General features: G+C 58.7%; 1 protein-coding gene across 1 annotated transcript in view; it reads left to right on the forward strand.

Annotated features, from left to right (window-relative positions):
• Positions 1-16,960, forward strand: part of EPHA2 (EPH receptor A2) — a 27,419-nt gene extending 10,459 nt beyond the window's left edge. Inside the window, exons 4-17 of the mRNA XM_054579692.1 lie at positions 4,960-5,115; positions 5,225-5,557; positions 6,070-6,185; positions 6,601-6,754; positions 7,184-7,283; positions 7,753-7,808; positions 8,086-8,211; positions 8,304-8,489; positions 8,678-8,739; positions 8,841-9,050; positions 9,281-9,430; positions 10,174-10,367; positions 10,970-11,125; positions 16,091-16,960. Of these exons, the coding sequence (XP_054435667.1) occupies positions 4,960-5,115; positions 5,225-5,557; positions 6,070-6,185; positions 6,601-6,754; positions 7,184-7,283; positions 7,753-7,808; positions 8,086-8,211; positions 8,304-8,489; positions 8,678-8,739; positions 8,841-9,050; positions 9,281-9,430; positions 10,174-10,367; positions 10,970-11,125; positions 16,091-16,196 (2,105 nt within the window). The 3' untranslated portion in view covers positions 16,197-16,960. The remainder of the gene's footprint in view (positions 1-4,959; positions 5,116-5,224; positions 5,558-6,069; positions 6,186-6,600; positions 6,755-7,183; positions 7,284-7,752; positions 7,809-8,085; positions 8,212-8,303; positions 8,490-8,677; positions 8,740-8,840; positions 9,051-9,280; positions 9,431-10,173; positions 10,368-10,969; positions 11,126-16,090) is intronic.
• The last annotated feature ends 1,977 nt before the right edge of the window (positions 16,961-18,937 follow it).

Here is an 18,937-nt window from a genome sequence, read left to right on the forward strand (position 1 = left end):
TACCCCATTCCAGGTACCATGCTAAGCCTTTTACAAGCAAGGTTCTCTTCCATCTTCACAAACAACCCAGAGGGACCTGGGACTTTTATTCCCACTTTACAGATGAGGAAACTGAGGCCCAGAGAATGGAAACAGTGACCCATGACCAAAAGAGCTGGGGCCTGGCAGGAGTAGGGCAGGACACTGTCCCCATTAGCACCTGGCATATGTCCTTCTACCGACAACAGTATGACTGTGATGAGTCCCCCCGAGCCTCAGTGGTGAGGGTCCACCTGCTGCAACTTTCTGCTGTGGCCCAGTGGAAGAGCGTGATTGCTCTGGCAGACGGTTGACCCTGTGACTCTCTGCCTGTGGCAAGGAGCAGAGTCCCAACACTGGCTTCGCGAGGGGCCCGAGCCTGGCCCAGGGTCCACAGCTGCAGGGGAGGCATCCCCTGGGCAGGACATGGCCCTGGTTGAGGAGGTTCTTATGGTCCATGCGTGGCAGGGGACCTGCTTTGTCAGAATTGGCTGGGGGCTCTGTGTGCTCTGGGGCTTGTCCCCTCCCTGGGGAGTGCCACTAGGCCTCAAGTGCCTGGAACTACTACTGCTCTGCAGGAGTGCGGGGGGGCGTGGGTGGCAGCCCCCTCCTCCCTGCTTCGGCTACCCCTCCCTCAGCTCACACTGGGGACAAATTCAGGGGCTGGCAGCTCCTTGGGGAGGCCCCTCCCTCTCTCACCGGAGGTGAGTGGGTCCCCAGAAGGGAAGGAAGGAGGCAAGGGAAAGCAAACAGAAGATAAAAGGCTGGTGGTAGGGAGAGAACAGGAAGCTGGGAGGCATGGGGAGGGTGGCGGGGGGGGGGGGGGGAGGGGGAAGCCCCTGTGCTTATCATGGCTTGGTGGAGGAATGTGCCCCAAGATAATTCCCCAGGGCGTGTGTGAAAGAGGCAAGGTGCTGGCAGCAATCGGGGCCATGGAGACACCTGCTTCTGTGGGGACAACAGGGCCCGCTGTGGAGTGAGAAGCTCCCGGGGCCTGGAGTTATCAGTTCCTCTCATTTGCTGGGTCAGTAACTTCCGAGTTGCCATCGACAAAGTCCACATCCTTGGCCTGAGGTGGCGCACACCAGCCAGACATGGCTTGGGGAAGTGACTGGCCCCAGGTGAATTGCCACTGTGACCGCCTGACCTTATGACCTCACCACCATTGGCCTGGGAGGGGGTTGGGCCTGGGGGGAGGAGCTCTGCCTGTGGCTGGATTTGCGTCACATCAGAGGGCGTCTGTCCCTGAGTCACCCCACGCCGCCACCTGAGGGGCCAGCACTGGGAACTGGAAAAACCGGGGTGCAACTCGGGGCGCAGCCGCCGTGCCCTAGTTCCCCTTCTCAGAGTGGTCCGGGCCTCCCAGGTGACTGGGGCCAGAGAAGATCCCCGCGGGCCTGCTGCGCCTTCCCCACAGGGTCTCCCTGGGCCCCGGGACACCGCTCGCTTCTCTGGTCCTAGACTGTGTGTTTAATGTGCATTTTGTAGGTTTTGCCATCCACTCAGGCATTTATTCATTTGTCCACCCAAACATAAGCTGAGCACCTGCCGCATGCCAGGCCCTGTGCTGGGCCATGGGACACAGATAAATTGGACTCCATTCCTGCTGCTGCCCAGGAACTGCCAGTCTCATAGAGGCTAAAATGTGCAGCAGTGGTTTCAGATGGAGCCCTAACGCCAGACTGTGAATCCCCCTGGGGCAGAAATGGTGTCTCACTCCCTCACCACGGGATCCTGGCACCCTACATTGTGCCAGACGCGTAGAAAGTGCTCAATTTCTATTTGTTAAACATGAACTTGAGCAACGGGTGCCCTAAGGGGGCTGAGGGGGGCCAGCAGTTGGGCAGTCCGGGAGGGCCGTGTGGAGGAGCCCTCTAATCCCCAAGCTGGGTATTGAAGGATGCATAGGAGTCTGCAGGTTGGCTAAGGGACGGTGAGCATTTTGTGTATGGGGCTGGGTTCCAAGTGTGTGTGAACACCCAGTGTGTGACCCCTGTCCCTACTCGCCTACCCAGAAGACCAAGAAACCCAACCAGGCAAAGTCAGGAGGACACAGGAGCTTGCTGGTGTCCTACACATGAACTCTGAGGCCCCCAAGAGCTGGCGCACTCCGGCGTGGCCCCGGGGCCAGCCTCTCGGAGCTCTGTGGTGGGAGGAGGGGGCCGCACATTCTCGTCAGGCAAGCACATGCCCTGTTGATGCTGCCTCTCCACTGTGTTATCTGGCACATCCGCAGCGGAAATCTCTCCAAATTCCCTCTTTCCTGCCGGCAACAGGCAGGCCACCCCCAGGCTCAGGGGCCAAAGAATGGAACCCGACTCTTCCCTCACTTCCTCCTCTTGGCACAGGGCTGGGGGGCTGGGGAGGAAGTGGGGGAAGTGGTGTGGAGCGGGGGCATTGTGGGGGTTTGCAGGTGGCTAAACCCTCTAGCAGGACCAAGCCCGAGCTGCGGGTCCTGTGGTCCCCTCCCCAGCCTGAGAGCCTGGGCTGGGTGAGAGGCCCTGGAGCACCCGTCCCTGCTGGGGCTGCACCCTCTGCAGCCAGCCCTTCCCCAGGGACTAGGCCCCTGGCAGACAAGTCAGAGCATCTGAGGGAATTGAAATCCCAGGATAAACATGGCTCAGCTTTCTGGAGTTTCATTTTTACTTGAAGATGTGGGAGAGAGCTCTTTTTGTATTAGAAGAGATAGGAGGGTGAATGCAAAACACACATGGATTTCTTAAATGCAATAGGCGACTTAAAGGACCTTTGGGGCTTGAAGGAGGCCACTGAGGCCACCCCGACCTGGGGTTGAGTCTACTCTTTTCTTCCCTTAGGATATAAATGTGCCCAGTGTGAGAAGACCTATGTTAAGAGCACACTCCCTCCCGCCCCATCCTTTCCCAGCTGCCCTGAAGTCAGTCTTGGGATTTTCTGGCTCTTGAAGCAGGTCAGGCCCCATCTCCTCTCTCTTGGGGCTTGTTCCAGAACATCGATTCCTCTTTGCTCTGAATTGAGATGCTCACACGGAAGAAGAGGGGCTCAAAGTCAAACATTCTGGGTTTAGGTTTTGGTTTTGTGCCTTAGGAGCTTGCTGACCTTGGGCAAGCTGGTTTGCCTCTCTGCACGTCAGCTCCCCTACCTCCGAAGAAGAATGAATAGTAACAGTGCCCAAGTATAACAGGCTTATTGTGAGGACTAAATGAAATGTCAAGTGCTTGGCCCGGAAGCGGCACAGAGCGGTTGTTTAATCAGTGGTTAGTGTTTGTCATTGGCGCTCCGCGCTCTGCACAGAGCAGGAGTTGGGTCCCAGGCACCTCTGTCCTGGACAAGCCCCCTTTCCTACAGCGCATGTCCAAGCTGTTCCAGGGTCTGTGCTGAGGTTCTGACACGCAGAGAGGGTGACAGAGACTGCTGGGATGGTCCCTATGTCCCCCCTGTAAGAAGTCATTAACAGGAAGTCATTTGTCCAAGACCTTGACTAGAACTGGGTGTCCTTTGAGTCCTGTCTCCTGACTCCCATTCCCCCGCCCACCTCTGTTCAAATACTTGGCCCAAGATTTTTCTTGACAGGGTAGATCTGACGGTACCATTCCTCTCTCCACCAAACCTTCAATGGCTCTCATGGCCTTCAGGATAAAGTCCCAGCTCCTTGGCCTAGCATTAAAGGCCTTTCTCTTTCCGGCTCCTTGAGACCTCTCAGCCTTTACTGCCTGCTGCTCCCCCCAGTTTGTGCTCACGAAGCCACTCATACCTTCTGTTAGTCTTGCTGCTTCTCACCCCTAACCCTCCCAATATTTCTGTTCCGCTGAACTCCTACCCAGCCTCTAAGCCCCAGCTGAAATACCTCCTCTAGGACTCCTCAGACCTCTGGCCACCGCTGTTTCTGCCGCCTTAGCCCTCTGCCCATGCCTCCATGGCCGGCATTGCCCGGGCCCCTGCTGCCTAGGGTCAGGGTCCATGTGTCGCGCAGGGCTGAGCACAGAGGAGGGGACCCGTGAGTGTCTGACGAACATGGTGCTGGGGTTGCAATATCCCAGCAGCCCCTCCGCAGATTAGGTTGAAGGAGGGTGTTGGTAATTTAGGGCTCTGGGAGACGTCCCTAAGGTGACCCCACTCCACTCTGGCCACTTCAAGGCCTGGGCAGCCCTGCACAGGAGTCCTCGTGTCTGGGCAACTTCCTGCCTATGGATCCAGGAAGGGGCCTGGAGCAGGCGCAGGATAGGGCAGTGGGAGGAAGAAGCTTTTGGAGTCAGGTGCCTGAGCCGCTAGCTGTCCTGGCCCGGACAGGACCTACCATCGGGGGAGGAAGAGCCACTTCCTGGCCGCCTTTGTGAGTGGCGGAAATGACTCGGTCCTGGAAACAGATCCAGAGAAAATGCTCGGGGCCTGGCCTTTCCTGCTTTCTGGTCGGCCAGCCCTGGGACAGGAAGATGGTTGGGTCTTGGAGTGAGGGGAGCACCTACAAGGGTGGCATCCTGAGCCGGTGTGCCCGGCTGATCCATCAAGGTGGTGGCAATGGTCACCAAAACGAACGGTGAAAAAGATACAGTTATTGCCCCGGGCAGCCCTCGGTCCAGGTGGGGACCTGTCGGGCTGGTCCACACAGATTAGAGATACAGTACGCTCTGTCCAGTGCAGAGCCAGGTGTGAGATGGGAATCTTAGGAAGCTGAAGGGTGAGGCGTGGGCTTTGCGTGCCCGGCTCCGGGCCGTGGCGCTTCCTGCAAGAACCAGGGGGGTGGGATGCAAAGGTCTGGAGCAGGCAGATGAGGCATTCCCTGAGTGCCAGTGCGAGCTAGGTGCTTGCCATGCATTTTCTCATCACAAGACCTCGTGTCCATGTGAACACAGGCCCACAGAGGCTTAGTGACTTGCCTGGGGTCCCGCGGCCAAGGGGTGGAACGGTTGCTTGTGGTAGGAACGGCTGGAACTGATTGCTCTCCTTCCCTTTGTCTGCCAGCCTGCTCGCCTGGATTCTTCAAGTCCGAGACATCTGAGAGCCCCTGCTTGGAGTGCCCTGCACACACCCTGCTGTCCTCCGAGGGGGCCACCTACTGTGAGTGTGAGGAAGGCTACTTCCGAGCACCGCAGGACACGCTGTCGATGCCCTGCACACGTGAGTTGGCAGTGGTGGGTCAGGGAGGTTGACGGATGCAGGCGTGATCTGGTGGTTGGCATGTCCAGGGGTCCCTGGGTTTGAGCTTTGCCCTCTGCCCTCCGCGTAGGCCCGCCTTCTGCTCCAAGCTACCTCACGGCCGTGGGCATGGGTGCCAAAGTGGAGCTGCGCTGGATGCCCCCCCTGGACAAAGGGGGCCGTGAAGACATCACCTACAGGGTCACCTGTGAACAGTGCCTGCCCGAGTCGGGTGAGTGCAGGCCCTGTGAGGCCAGCGTGCGCTATTCCGAGTCACCGAATAGGCTGACCCACACCAGCGTGACCGTCAGCGACCTGGAACCCCACATGAACTACACCTTCGCCGTCGAGGCCCGCAATGGCGTCTCGGAGCTGGTGGCCAGCCGCAGCATCCGCACCGCCAGCGTCAGCATCAACCAGACAGGTGAGGCCTGCTGGTGGCGGCTGTCGCCTAGGTGGGGCTTCCAGGGAGAGGACAGCCACCCAGGGCTCAGCCGTGGTCAGAGAGAGGCAGCAGCAAGTGGTCAAAGCACAGCCTCTGGAGTCACTTCCAAGCCCTGCGACTGGGGACAAGCTGCCTAACCTTTCTGAGCCTCAGTTTCCTCACCTGTAACATGGGGATGGGGTAACAGGGCTATTGAGAGGATTTAGTAAATTCTTCTGTATAAGGCTCTTAGAACAGTGTCTGATCCACACAAAGGATATAGCAGGAGTCGGCTATTATTTTATTTTTATTATCTGTGCGCTCATAAATGCTCTCAGGGCGCCTCTGTGCTGGCTGTTGTGGGGCCTGTGCTCTGGAACAGAAAGTTAAGAATTCCAGGCTGGGGTCTGGGGTCTAAAGGGCCTGGGCTGTGCATGGGTCTGGGGGCACTCGCCCCCCCCCAGCCCCTGGGTGGCTCTTCACACCCCTCCCACACCTGCTGTTCCACCTAGAGCCCCCCAAGGTAAGGCTGGAGGACCGCACCACCACCTCGCTGAGCGTGTCTTGGACCATCCCGCGGCCGCAGCGCAGCCGCGTGTGGAAGTACGAGGTTACCTACCGCAAGAAGGTAACTCACAGAGGGTCAGGGCTGGCCCCAACTGGTCACGTAGATGCTCGCTGCATGACAGCCATCTGAGGAAGCTCCATTCTGCAGATGGGGAAACTGAGGTCTGGGCACTTGCTGAGTCAAACCTCCCAGGCCAGCCAGCACAGCAGAGATTTGTGGGCGAGAAGACTCAGTGTCTTTGAATTCCCAGACAAGACAGTTGGGGGAGGATCTTGGGGGACCTGGCAGACCTGGGTTTGGGTCCCGAGCCATGCATTTGCTGCCTGTGACATCTCCGAGCCTCAGTTTCCTCCTCTGTATGGAGAGCATCGCATTTGCTGGCTAGGCGAGCTAAGCTGGGGTGGTCTCTGGTGGGCTGGGCTGAGGCTCCTGCCTGTCCTCATTGTCTGTGTTTGCGCCCGCTGGCCACCCACAGGGCGACTCCAACAGCTACAACGTGCGCCGCACTGAGGACTTCTCTGTGACCCTGGACGACCTGGCTCCAGACACCACCTACCTGGTCCAAGTGCAGGCGCTCACACAGGAGGGACAGGGCGCCGGCAGCAAGGTGCACGAGTTCCAGACGTTGTGTGAGTCGGAGACCAGGGCGGGAGCCAGGCCAGGGCCCTGGCATGGAGCTGCTAGGAAATCCTGAGAGGTCGAAATGGGTCAAAAACCTTAGCCATCCTCCTTCCTGGACAGCCCGGTCCTAGGACAACCCTGTGGCGGGAAGGGGCTGAATTGGGGGCTCGCTCGGGGCAGGGCGGTGGGAAGGACAGACATGGGCTCTGGCATTGGCAGACCCACTTCAAACCCTCCCCTGCGGAGGGCCTCCTGTAGTCCCCGAGGAGGCCTTTCATTGCCGGTCTGGGAAATGGGAATAAAGATCCTTCGGAACCACCACGAGTAAAAGAACTCAGCACATGTCTTGGGTCCCTAAAGTGGGCCCTGGGTTCAGCAGGGAGTGTGGACTCGGTGTTGGGGGGGCACCCGTATCATCAGTTGGTCTCCCCCGACAGCCGCGGAAGGATCTGCCAACATGGCAGTGATTGGCGGAGTAATCGGCATCGTCATCTTGGTTCTGGTGCTGGCAGGAATCGGCTTCTTCATCCTCCGCAGGTTCGTAGGGCTTAGGTGGGACACAGAGGGGCGGGAACATCAGTTTCCTGTCTGGAAAACGGACTGATGGTATCTGCTCCCCGCTTGGGGGGTATGAAGCTGCAAAGAGCTAGGACGTGCTGGGCACTGCTCCCGGCAGGCCATTGGGGCCTGGGACATGGCGGTCATTATCTTCGTTCTTGTTGTTAATGGCGTGTCCACACTTCCTCTGGACACGTGGGCAGGAAGCACCAGGGAGCGTTAATGAGGAAAGCCCTCATTTTGGCCGTGCCAGGGCACAGCTCCCAAGGAGCGAGCCCACTTGCTCACTTCCTCTCCGCCCCGCCCCAGCCTTCCCCGCGCCCTCTGCCAAGGGAGCAGGGTGCTGAGCATACTCAGTCCCCGCTCAGCACCGGAGCTGGGTCGGGAGGCTCCTGGCCAGAGCAGGCTGCTGACCTCCCTGTGTGTTTGGTCCCTGTCGGGTTCTCAGGAGGAAGAGCCTGCGGACGCGCCAGTCCCCAGAGGACGTTTACTTCTCCAAGTCAGGTGAGATGCTGCCCCCTCTGTCCCCATCCCTGCTGTCCCCACTGGGCTCCTCAGCTCTGTGGCAGAGACCGGTGGGGGTGGGGGCAACCAGCAGCCAGCACACTCCCAGCACTTCCCCGGGAAGCCCAAAGGGACTGAGCCAGAAGCTCCATGTCCCATGCTCTGGTCCCAGTCTCCTGGCCACTGGTTGTGTAGCTACCGTGTTGTCCTTTAGCGCAACCCTTCCCCGGGACCCTCCCTGACCTGCCTGTGACCTAGCCCTTCCTCCTCCTCCCAGAACAACTGAAGCCCCTGAAGACATATGTGGACCCACACACATATGAGGACCCCAACCAAGCTGTGCTGAAGTTCACCACCGAGATCCATCCGTCCTGTGTCACGCGACAGAAGGTGATCGGAGCAGGTGAGTGGCCGGCCTGCGGAGGGGCCTGGCATGGGTTGGGCGCGCCTGGTCCGGGCTGACCGGGGCTCTCCTCCCACCGTGCCTGCCTGTAGGAGAGTTTGGGGAGGTGTACAAGGGGACGCTGAAGGCATCAGGGAAGAAAGAGGTACCTGTGGCCATCAAGACGCTGAAAGCCGGCTACACGGAGAAGCAGCGGGTGGACTTCCTCAGCGAGGCCAGCATCATGGGCCAGTTCAGCCACCACAACATCATCCGCCTGGAAGGCGTCGTCTCCAAATGTGAGGCTTGTCCCCAGAAGTGCGGGTGGGGAGCCCTTGGGGGCCTGACCCACAGGGGGGTGGAGAGGAGCCCCCCGTAGGGTCACCGCACCGGGACTCGGTCTGTAGCTGTTCCCGCCATCCGTACCCACAGCCGTGGCCACGCCCCGCTCTGTGCCATCCCCTTACACTGTGTCTAACCCCTGCAGACAAGCCCATGATGATCATCACTGAATACATGGAGAACGGGGCCCTGGACAAGTTCCTTCGGGTAAGGACGTGGGCTGGGGCGGGCCGGGACCCACGGGGACAGGCTTGAGGGTGCCCTGCCGGGCTCGGGGTTGCTGGTGGCTGATGCCTGTGCTCTGACAGGAGAAGGACGGCGAGTTCTCCGTGCTGCAGCTGGTGGGCATGCTGCGGGGCATCGCGGCCGGCATGAAGTACCTGGCCAACATGAACTACGTCCACCGCGACCTGGCCGCCCGCAACATCCTCGTCAACAGCAACCTGGTCTGCAAGGTGTCTGACTTCGGCTTGTCCCGCGTGCTGGAGGACGACCCTGAGGCCACCTACACCACCAGTGTGAGTGCCAGAGGGGCTATGACGCCTGGGGGTCGGGGACTTGAGGGTGAAGCAGCCTTGGCCCTGTCTGGGGTCCTTGCACTTGCCCATTCTCGGGTGTGGACCTCAGGAGGCAAGAGCAGCTGTCGGGAGTGCAGAGGAGGGGCCCGGACTACAAAATCTGGTCTGGCTGCAGCACTCCTGAGGCTGATCAGAGGGGACAGTGGTGACTGGGCCTGGGTCCCCCACAGGGTGGCAAGATCCCCATCCGCTGGACAGCCCCGGAAGCCATTTCCTACCGCAAGTTTACCTCAGCCAGCGACGTGTGGAGTTACGGCATTGTCATGTGGGAGGTGATGACATACGGCGAGCGGCCCTACTGGGAGCTGTCAAACCATGAGGTGAGCCCTCTCCTCCTGCCCAGGCCTGCCTTGGACCCGAACGGGAACTCTACTCATTCCCAAACCCCGAGGGCTAGGCAGAGAAGAGTTTTGCGGGCCGATCTTCGTCTGGTATAGCGCATTCATGGGTTTGTTCAGTAAATGTTTATTGAGGGCCTACTATGTGCCAGGCCTTGTGCTGGGTTTCAGACCCAGCCTCTCACTATATAATCAATGGAAGGACAAGGAGACCGGTTAGCAGTATGCATGCATGTGAGTGTGTGTATCTGCGTGTGCATGCAAGCATGTGTGGGCACATGCATGGTGCCTCACCCAGCCTGGAGGTCTGGAAGGTTCCCCAGAGGAGGCTGTGTCTCCACTGAGACAAAACATGGTAAGGTAGCCAGGTGGACCCGGGGAGGCGAAGAGCACTCTACCTGAAGGAGGCACTTTGTAGGGCAGATGCCCAGAGACTGGAGGGCGGCTGGCTGCAGGGTGCCCGGCGCGGCTGCCGCCTGGGCTGCGCTGTGAGGGAGATGGGTCGGGAGTCCCTTCCTCCGTGGAACTCTGGAGACAGCCCCTTAGCACCTGCTCCTTGTACAGTTCTGAAGGTGTGTCAGCCCAAGAAAGGGGACCCATCCTGTCTGTCTCTGGGGCTCCCCTTCTGTCCTCTGCCTCCTCCATGTACGGGGGCGCCCTAGGGAACCTGCATTGGTTTGGTGGCTGTGAAGGCACCCTGACCATCCTGTCCCCACCCCCGCCAGGTGATGAAAGCCATCAACGACGGCTTCCGGCTGCCCACGCCCATGGACTGCCCCTCGGCCATCTACCAGCTCATGATGCAGTGCTGGCAGCAGGAGCGGGCCCGCCGCCCCAAGTTCGCCGACATCGTCAGCATCCTGGACAAGCTCATCCGAGCTCCCGACTCCCTCAAGGCCCTGGCTGACTTTGACCCCCGGTGAGTCCCGTGCCCTCCACCCGCGGCGGCCCCCACTTTTACTCCTGAGCCACTTGGGTGGAGTGGCCCGCCAGGGAGAGTGGGCGAGGGGCTCAGAAGTTATGCACGGGCTTTACTTAGACTGTACAGGACTGGCCCGGGTAACACTAATAAAAGCCATCATCAGCACATACGGTGAGTGTGCCGGGCACTGCGCTCAGCCTTTACATGTTGTAACTCACTTAAACAACCTACAGGTGGGTCCTGTAATCATCCGCCTTTTGCAGATAAAGAACTGAGATGGGGCAATTAAGTATATTACATGCTGGCAAGGGGCCAGGCCGGGACTGGGACTCTAGGACCCTGACTTTCTGTTGATGTAGTGGTGGTGGTCTTGTCAGAAGGGGTAGTGGGGGCAGCAGGAAGCTGTAAGCACTGAGTGCTCCCAGCATGCCAGGCTGTCTCCCTGAACCTCCCTGACTTGGCTTTCCCATTGCCCAGGCGCAGAAACGGAGGCCTGGGGCAGCGGGATGAATTGCCCGGGTTAGGGAGCTGCAGGCTCAGGGCCTTGGGGTGCTGGGTGCTACAGCCCCTGACCTGAGGGTGGGCGGTTTGTGTTGCAGGGTGTCCATCCGGCTGCCCAGCACCAGCGGCTCGGAGGGAGTGCCCTTCCGCACGGTGCCTGAGTGGCTCGAGTCCATCAAGATGCAGCAGTACACAGAGCACTTCCTGGCGGCCGGCTACACCGCCATCGAGAAGGTGGTGCAGATGACCAACGAGTGAGTTGGGCTCTGCCCATGCCACCTCCCACCCAGCCTCCTGCCCCCAGTTCCACAACCCACTTGCTCTTCTCTCCATCCTCCTCTCTTTTCTTTCTCTCCTCTTTTGGGGAGAAAAGCTTCGAAGGACGGGCAGACCAGGCTGGCAACTGGCAGTTCTGCTTGGCTCCCTCTTCTTCTGGCATCTTTGTTCCAGAGTGGGAAAGTAATAGCAATTGTCATCCCAACAGTAGCATTTGTCGAGGGCAGGCTACGCGCTGGCTCTGTGCGTGAGCCCTGTCCTCGTGCTGACTCAGCGGGTGGTCCCATCTGCGTTCTCGGGGGGCAGGGGAGGAGCAGGTGCAGGGCAGGGCGGTGGCCTGTCCAGGGTCTTGCAGCCACTAAGCGCAAGGAGGATTCAGCCCAGGTCAGCCAGGGGCCAGGGCTCAGGAACCGCAGAGGTCCTTAGTGGGGAAACCGAGGCTCAGAGATTACATGGCCTTCTTCAGGCCGCACAGTTCACAGCCCGAAATCTGGGAAAAGGATGACCTCCCTTCACAGCCACTGCAGACTGAGCCCCTGTTGGCCTTTGGAATAGATGCTGCTATCACTTCCCCATTTCATGAGTGGGGAATCTGAGGCTCAGAGGGTACATAGCTTGCCTGAGGTCACACAGCCAGTTCAGGGCAGCGTTCCTCTCCAGGATGCTGAGGAGAAATGGCCAGACCCGTGGGGCTCCCTGGCCGCACCCAGGAGAAAGGGCCCAGGCTAACCCCTGCCAGGTACCCTCTCCGCGTGGCTGACTGTCAGCCTGGGGCCCAGCCTGACAGGAAGGGCCAGCCACTCTTCGTCCGGCCCTGGCTCTGTCCTTCGTCAGGCTGTGCTACGGGAGCTCATCTCTCCCTCCAGCTCCAGGATCAGGGACCTTTCCTGGCAGGGCCTTGGCAGGGACATCTCTTCCCACCCCAGGAGGGAGAAGACATTGTCCTCTTAGCCTTCTGTGCTTCTAAAAATAGCGTCATGTCCCCCCTCTCCCTCCCCCCCACCCCCGCCCATAGCCTCACTACAGCGTCCGAGGTTATGGCAGGAACGGGCCCTGGGGCTGGGAGGCTTTGGGAACCACACGCAGGGGGCGACCCCAGCCTCCCACAGTTCTGGGTCACAGCAGGTCTGGGATCTGGGCCTGCGCATGGACATTCTCCAGAGCCTCTGATGACCGCTCAGCTGGGCTTCTAAACTGCTCATCGAGGCCTCCCAGACCAGGCCATGGCCCACCCTAGGGGACGGCTGGGGACGGGGGTCAGGCGAGGACAGAGCTGGCCGGAGGGAGATGCAGGGATGCGGAGAGAGGAGACAGGCTCCAGGGTGTCTTTGGTTGCCAGCCAGCTACAGGGTCCCAAGCTTGCTGGGTTCAAGCCCCACACTTGCCACTTCCTAGCAGGTGACCTTGGTCAAATCCAGTTCCCTCTTTGAGCCTTGGCTCTCGTTTCCCCATTGTGGGGATTGCATGGGTACAATACAGACGGCACACCCTGTATGCAGTGGGGGCTCAACCCTCCATTTCCTGGCTTCCTGCCCGCAGCCCACAGGCAAATGCCTGGTTCCTCCTTTTCCCTGGGAACGTGGAATAGCCCCCCTTTACCGCTCCGGGGGCTCCCACCAAGGACAGCGTGGCCTCTCTTCTGGGTGATCAGAGCAGAGGGTAGGAGACGTGCTTTCAGGAAGCACATGTTCTAAGGCTTCCCAGAATAGCCCGGGGTGCTCCTCGGCCAATTCCTTTCCCACGAGCAGGGACAGGGCTATCTTGGATGGATGGAGTCTGTGTGTGTGTGTGTGTGTGCGTGTTGTGTTTTGAAAAGGCCTAGATAAAGGCAGGAAGTCATTCCACGCTCCCTCCTCCTCCCATCGACCCACTGGTGCTCAGAGCTGGGGTCTGCGTGACTCATACCATCATTGCTTCCTCCTTTATTGGAAATAAATGAGATAAATGGGGATCTCAAAGCACTTTTTCAACAGTGCTTTGACCGTCCAGGCCGTGGGTCCCAGTGGGAGCTCTGAGTCGGTCTCAGAAGAATTCAGCTTTCTCCATGCGTCCAGATTTAGGCCTCAAGGTCCTTCCCCGCGCTGTGGCCTCCCTGCTTCCCAGACCCGTCCCAGGGGCGGACTGCACAGTCCCCTGGGGTCCTGCAGTGGCCATCTTTTCTCAGCTTCAGCATTCACCACGTTATTATTTTGGAGTCACAGAGATTGTAGCCAGACTAGTGGTTCTAAGTGTTTTGTTTTTAAGATTTTATTTTTTAGAAGGGAAAGGAGGGAGAAAACGAGGGAGAGTAAACATCTATGTGCAAGAGAGACATCCATCAGCTGCCTCTCACGCGCCCTCCCACTGGGGACCTGGCCCACATCCCAGGCATGTGCCCTGACTGGGAATCAAACCAGCGACCTTTCGGTTTGCAGGCCACCACTCCACCCACTGAGCCATACCAGTCAGGGCCTTAACGGTTTTGAGGAGCTAGTGAAAGCGGTGGTTTTGTACCCCAGAAAAATGTTCAGCCTCACAAAAGGCCCCATCCCGTCTGTATCTGAGGCCGCTGCCTACAGGGCCCTGTGAGAGGGAGGGGAACACAGGCTGATGGCCCCCGGCTCCGCGCGCCCGCAGCGCAGGCTTGGCGCTGATGCGTTTGCTGAGAGATTGGCTGATCGGACATGCGAGACCCTCTCTCACTCCCCTCTCCTCGTGTCCAGGGGACACCTAGTGGGTGCTCCCTAGGGAGGTGTGGCCTTTGAACTTCCTGAGGCCTAGGCTGGCATTGCGAGTGTCCCTGAAAATGGTGGCCTCAGCCACACGTCTCCTCGCCCCATGATGGGGGCTGATGGGAGCGACGGCCCTGGATCCCGATGGGGAAACGGAAGCCGTGTGTCTCTGTGGCAAGGAAAGGAGGCTGGGGAGTCTTGGGGGGCTTTGTGCTAGAAGAGAATGGGGCTCAGGCAGGAGGCTCAGCAGCATCTAATCAAAGCCCTTCATTTTACCTGTAAAGAAACCGAGGCCCAAAGGCAGGACAGGGCTGCGCAAGGCTTTGTCGGAGTCCAGGACTGGAATCTGGCCTCCTGCCTCCCAGGTCAGGGCTTTTGCCTCCTAGACAGGCCTCGGGCCTCGGAAGCAACCTCAGCACCCACTCTGTCACGTGGACCACACCGGCCTGGGAGGTGGCCGGAGGCGGCCCGGGCTGTGGCTCGGTATCCACCAAAGAACTCATTCTTTCATTCAGTCAGCAGGCACTCCTTGAAGACCTGCCGTGTACCAGGCCTTTCCTAGACCGCGGGAGGGTGTGGGGCTGAGGGACGGCCTCAGCCATTATCCTCCGGTAGCTCACATAACCCACAGATTCTTAAATCAGGCACCAGGGTCTTTGGGAGCCATACGGTGCAGTCCCTGCCCTACCTTCTGGGCTTCAAGGCCAGGGAATCTGCAGGTGGGCTCAGGATCCTGCCTCTGTCCCCAATGCTGCAGATGATTCTCAGCGAGCCCCATGGTGAGACCCCCAGGGATGAGGAAAACAGCTCTTTTGTAACATCCCCCAACTGCTTAGGTTAGAAATGGTGCTGCATCATGGACAAAACCGAAGGGGAAGAGCTGAGGGAGGGAAGGTGGGAGGGGGCAAGGGAAAGAGGTGGGGGGAAGGCAGAGACAAATATATTTAAAAAGTAAATAAATTAATTAAAAAAAAAGAAAAAAGAAAAAAAAAAAGAAATGGTGCTGCAGCGAAGGTTAGGAAGTCCTCCCAGATGTCCAACTCCGGGCCTTCCTGCTGCAGTGGGAGCCTCAGCCCCTCCTGGAGGCCCCCCTCCCCACCCACCTAAGTCTGCCCTCCCTGCTCAGCACCCCTCTGAGGGCTCCCAGCACCGGTGGGAAAGTCATGTCTCCAGAATTGCAAATAGGAGCTTGCACCATATAATTAGCTCCGTTTACAGCCAGGAGACGGCCCATAAAAACCTGGGTGTTTTCGTGGGTTTGGGCTGGTGGGTGAGGACTGCTGAGGAGAAAACTCCCAGAGAGAGCAATAACCATCCCGCTCCAGGGCTCTGGGAGCATAAGTGGTTTTACGAGGGGATGGGGAAGCACGGGGGGCGGGGCGGCGCTGTGGGCCCTGGGCACACCTTTCTACCTGGCGCCCGAGCCGCCTTCCCCCTCTGCCACCGGTGTCCAGTTCTCCCCCCTCTGCACTTGAGCACTGTTATCCCATTTTCCAGGAGAGGAATTTGAGTCCTGAAAGGAACCCACCTGCCTCAGGTGACCTGCAAGCCCCTCTTATAAGGGACCAGCAGGGCTTTGACTTTGGTGGCCCCTCAGCAAGTATTTCCTGAATCCTTGGTCAGTTAGCAGCTGTGGGAACTTGGAAGGAGTGGGGGTGGAATAAGGGGAGAGACCTCTGAGCAGCAGCCTTAGAGGGTCCCTGCCCCTGTTGATGGCCTCCGCACTGCCTGGTAGGAGGCCTTAGCTGGGGGCAGCAGGGACAGACTCGAGATGGGAGAGGGAATGCAGTGTCCACAGTGGGTTTGATTCCCAGTTCTTCACCCTCCTAGCTGTGCAACTTTGGGCAAGTCACTTTACCTCTCTGAGCCTCAGTTTTCCAATCAACACAGTGAGTGTGGGAGGGGGCTCTAAGGGGACTAAATGGTAATGGGAAAAAAATACATTAAAACTATTTTTAAAAAATGAGCCTGAGAAGAGCACCTGCTTCACAGATAATCCTGCAGATTTGATGTAAAGAAAAAAGCTGCTCACAGGGTTAGCGCTTGTATCATTTTTAAATTTTGTCCAAGGGAGCCAGCTTTCATGATGCAGTCGGGCCTCTGCCTGAAGGGAACTCAATCGCCCCCAGGTCCCCTAGGCCCCCCTCTCGTCTCTCACCTCGGCCGCCCTCCTGCAGCCGCCCAGCTCTCCACGCCAGCCCCTGACGCTCCCTCTCTCCCTCCCGCCCACAGTGACATCAAGAAGATTGGTGTGCGGCTGCCCGGCCACCAGAAGCGGATCGCCTACAGCCTGCTGGGACTCAAGGACCAAGTGAACACAGTGGGGATCCCCATCTGAGCTCCGACAGGGTCTTGCGCCCCTTGGCCAAGAATACTTGAAGCAACGGTGGCCTCCCTACCAGCCCTGCACCTGGCCACTAGGGACCTTATTTATTTCTAGTTGTTTCTTACTGGTGCCACCCTGAGGCCTCGGCTGGGGGCGTCTCGGACGACACCCTTGGCCTGAACTGAGGAGATGCTCAGGGATCCCGGGCCGGGGGCCTCTTCGCCCACAAAGGACAACCAGCCAAGCACTTAGATGGCGCCACTTGAACCCAGCATCCCAGGGCAGGCAGGAGCCCCGCCGAAGCCTTCGCACGTACATGTGGGACATTTCCAAACCTGCCTCCCTGTTGCTGTCTCAGGAGGTGGCCACGGGCACAGGGTACTTCAAGCCCCGCCCTCTCACGAGGAGAGGACAGACAGCGAACTCAGCTGGGTGAGACCCAAAGTAGTTCCCTCACCCTCTAGTGCCTTCCGCCAGGCCCTGGCCTCAGCCCCCGTGGGCCTGACTCTTGCTTCCCCAGGGCCCTCACAGGATGCTTGGTTGTGTTGAGGTTTTTTAAATGTATATTTTGTACTTTGTGGAGAGAATGTGTGTGTGACAGGGGGCCTGGCTAGGGCTTGGGACAGAGGACAGCCTGTGCCAGACATTCCTGGGCTGGGGGCTGGTCCGTCCACCTCTTGCCGCGTAAGACAACGTCATTACTCCATCAGTGTTAATGATTTTGTTTTATTGGTTATTTTTTCGAACCTTAATTTATTACTTTTTTTATATTTATTGTTAGGAAATGACATTTCTGCTCTGGAATAAAGTTGCAGATAGATCAAACTGATCTTGGCTCTGAGTTTTGGAGGGGCAGCGGGGTACAGAGGCCATCTGTGTTGAAAGCGGGGGGTAGGTAAAGGGGCTCACCCCCACCCCGCACATTTAAACAGCTTCTTTCGCAAGGCACACGTGTCATGGAGCCCTGGTAGTGGGGCTGGGTGGGAGGTGGGCAGCGAGCCAGGGAGCAGGCCCGGCCAAGCCCAGCCTCCATGCCAGCAGGCCTCCGTCACCTTTGATCTGAAGGCCGTGGAGGGCTGGGAGGCGGGAGCGCGGTGAGAGCCACCACCAGCCTCCCTCCTACGTGTCTCCACGGAGCTGTTGAAATATATTCTTCGATTGCCCATGCTGGGCTTTGAGGCTGACAAAAGATTTTCGCAAGTTTTGGCTTGTTGGAGCCTCAGCACTCCGAGTTTTGTGGGTGGCCCCATGTTACAGACAAGGACAACTGAGGCCGGGTCCCCCGACGGGACTGGCCCACCACGGCCTCACAGCAAGTTGGAGGCGGGGCCCGAAATTGAAAGCAGGGCTGGAAATCCCAGTGAGATGCATTTCTCACAGAGGACACGAAGGCTCAGAGATGTGCGCTGACTTGCTATGTTTTTTAATTAAAAAAATTTTTAATGGAATTTATTGGGGTGACTTGCTTTAAGTCACACAGCAGGAAGGAGCAGAGGCCTTGAGGGAAGCCAGAATTCTGATTTCACAGCCTGAGCCTTCTCTACCATACCAGGCTGCTTCCCTGAATGCCAGAGGTTGCTCGCATCTTAGGAAGATGTGGCACACAGGTGACGCCGGACATGCCCAGGTGAGCCAAGGTGATCGGGGGCACAGAAGGAAGGCTTCCTGGAGGAGGGGAGCCCAGAGCTGGGGCCTCAGGGACTCGGGATCAACCAGCTACGTAGCAGAAGAGGGTGGTGCAGCAGAGTAGTTGTGGAGGCATGAAACCATGGGGTTGTGCAAGGGAAGCCACGGGCGACGTGGTAGTATCAGGGTGGGACGTGGGTGCTGAAGAGATGCCCAGAGGCTTGTAAGGCCTATCTAGGAGCAGAGCTTTTTTTTTTAATCCTCGCCCAAGGATATGTTTATTGATTTTAGAGAGAGAGGAAGGGAGAGAGGAAGAAATAGAAATATCTGTCACCAATCATATGCATTCTGACCAGGGGTCAAACTCAAAACCCAGGTATGTGCCCTGATCCGGAATCGAACCTGCAACATTTTTGGTGTACAGAACAATGCTCCAACCAACTGAGCCCCCTGGCCAGGGTTAGGGACAGGGCATTTAAGCTGAGGGCAATGAGGAGCCACTGAAGATCTGAAGCAGGGTGAGGTGCGATTCCTGTGCCCCAGACAAAAGTCACTGGTAGAGTCAGGCTTGAGTTACAGGCCTCCTGACTCCCGGCCTGTGGGCAGAGAAGAAAGGTTCTGGCAAAGGTGAGGGCCCTCCCTCAGCCTGCCTCTGTGTCTCAGGGCCGGCCCGAGACTCTGCCCTGACCCCCTGCCGCGGCAGGAGAGCTGCTTCCATGGGGAGCCAGCTCCTGGGCCCGGCCCGCAGAGCACCAGTGGGCGCCAGGCAGGGCTGGGGTTGGGGAAGGGAAGGGAGCACAGGGACCAGCTCAGCAGGCCTTCTGTTAGCACTGGGCCACCTGGGCGTGCGGGGCATGTGGCTGAGTCAGGCCGTCCTGGGACCTAGCTTTTGCCCCGTCAGGCCTGCATGAGACCTTGGCTGTGTTACTGGGCTCTGGCTCCTGCCACCGCCACTGCAGGGAGCAAGCCTGCGTTCCCCCAGCAGTCTGGGCTGCAAGGTCACCTGAGGCCAGGCTTGAGTCCCCTTGCTAAAGCAACTCGACCACCCAGGGGCCCCACTGGCAAGCAGGAGTGGACACAGGAAGTGGCTCAGCATGGGGAAGGTGACCTCGTGCACCTCCTCCCTC

The sequence above is a fragment of the Pteronotus mesoamericanus genome, unplaced genomic scaffold (genome assembly GCF_021234165.1).
Source record: "Pteronotus mesoamericanus isolate MK-2021 breed Mesoamerican mustached bat unplaced genomic scaffold, CSHL_Meso_final contig_557, whole genome shotgun sequence".
Classification (NCBI taxonomy): domain Eukaryota; kingdom Metazoa; phylum Chordata; class Mammalia; order Chiroptera; family Mormoopidae; genus Pteronotus; species Pteronotus mesoamericanus.